Consider the following 1258-nt stretch of genomic DNA (forward strand, 5'->3'; position numbering starts at 1 on the left):
ATTATTTAGATCAGAAAGTTTTATCAAATTAGCTCAAGCAGGTAAAAAACAAGCAAAATAATAAAAACTAGTAAATTATTTCTGTGTGATTTTTAGTTGTCTAATTTATAAGCTGTTCTCATCATAAGATCAAAGTAAGAATCAAGATCAATTGAAGCACTGACTCCGGCGTAGTACAACTCAAATTCCTCGTAGGTAATCTGAAAACAGTACGGGGTAGGGTTAGTATTAGGGGTAAGGAGGGGTTACTTATGGGGGTCAGGAAGGTTTTGGTGGGTAAAGAAAGGTTAATAGTGTGAGAAGGCTTTGGGTCAGGGAAGGTTTAGAGGGCAAGGGAGGTAGTAATTTGTTCTGGGGGTGATCTGAAATCTGTTGGTAAAGGAAAGGAACAATACCTGAGTTGAAGGGAAGATTTTGACGGGGTGATCTGAAATCTGTTGGTAGGTGTTAACAGTTTGTTATCATGGGTAAAGGAACAATACCTGAGTTGAAGGGAAGATTTTGACGGGGTGATCTGAAATCTGTTGGTAGGTGTTAACAGTTTGTTATAATGGGTAAGGGAACAATACCTGAGTTGAAGGGAAGATTTTGACGGGGTGATCTGAAATCTGTTGGTAGGTGTTAACAGTTTGTTATAATGGGTAAGGGAACAATACCTGAGTTGAAGGGAAGATTTTGACGGGGTGATCTGAAATCTGTTGGTAGGTGTTAACAGTTTGTTATAATGGGTAAGGGAACAATACCTGAGTTGAAGGGAAGATTTTGACGGGGTGATCTGAAATCTGTTGGTAGGTGTTAACAGTTTGTTATAATGGGTAAGGGAACAATACCTGAGTTGAAGGGAAGATTTTGACGGGGTGATCTGAAATCTGTTGGTAGGTGTTAACAGTTTGTTATAATGGGTAAGGGAACAATACCTGAGTTGAAGGGAAGATTTTGACGGGGTGATCTGAAATCTGTTGGTAGGTGTTAACAGTTTGTTATCATGGGTAAGGGAACAATACCTGAGTTGAAGGGAAGATTTTGACAGGGTTATTTGAAAGGGGTCAGTTTTGAGCAGAAGGATTGATTGTAAAGAGGTTATAATATTTTAAAGATAAAGTCTCAGCATGAGTAACTAGGGCTCTATTCTAATTCTAATTGAATTAAAGTTTTCACTAGCATCTATTCTAAAACTAATCTAACAGAAAGATATTTATAGACAAGGTAGACATATTAGATCAAATATTAGAAATGTAAATACTGTATGATACAAACA

At 37.3% G+C, this 1258-nt stretch overlaps 1 protein-coding gene across 1 annotated transcript in view; it reads right to left on the reverse strand.

Annotated features, from left to right (window-relative positions):
- Positions 1–92: 92 nt before the first annotated feature.
- The window catches only part of LOTGIDRAFT_176623 (hypothetical protein), a gene marked incomplete at both ends in the record, with an annotated part of 9090 nt that continues 7924 nt past the window's right edge, over positions 93–1258 (reverse strand). Inside the window, one exon of the mRNA XM_009054826.1 lies at positions 93–200. Coding sequence (XP_009053074.1) covers positions 93–200 — 108 coding nt within the window. The remainder of the gene's footprint in view (positions 201–1258) is intronic.

The sequence above is a fragment of the Lottia gigantea genome, assembly GCF_000327385.1.
Source record: "Lottia gigantea unplaced genomic scaffold LOTGIsca_2269, whole genome shotgun sequence".
Classification (NCBI taxonomy): Eukaryota; Metazoa; Mollusca; class Gastropoda; family Lottiidae; genus Lottia; species Lottia gigantea.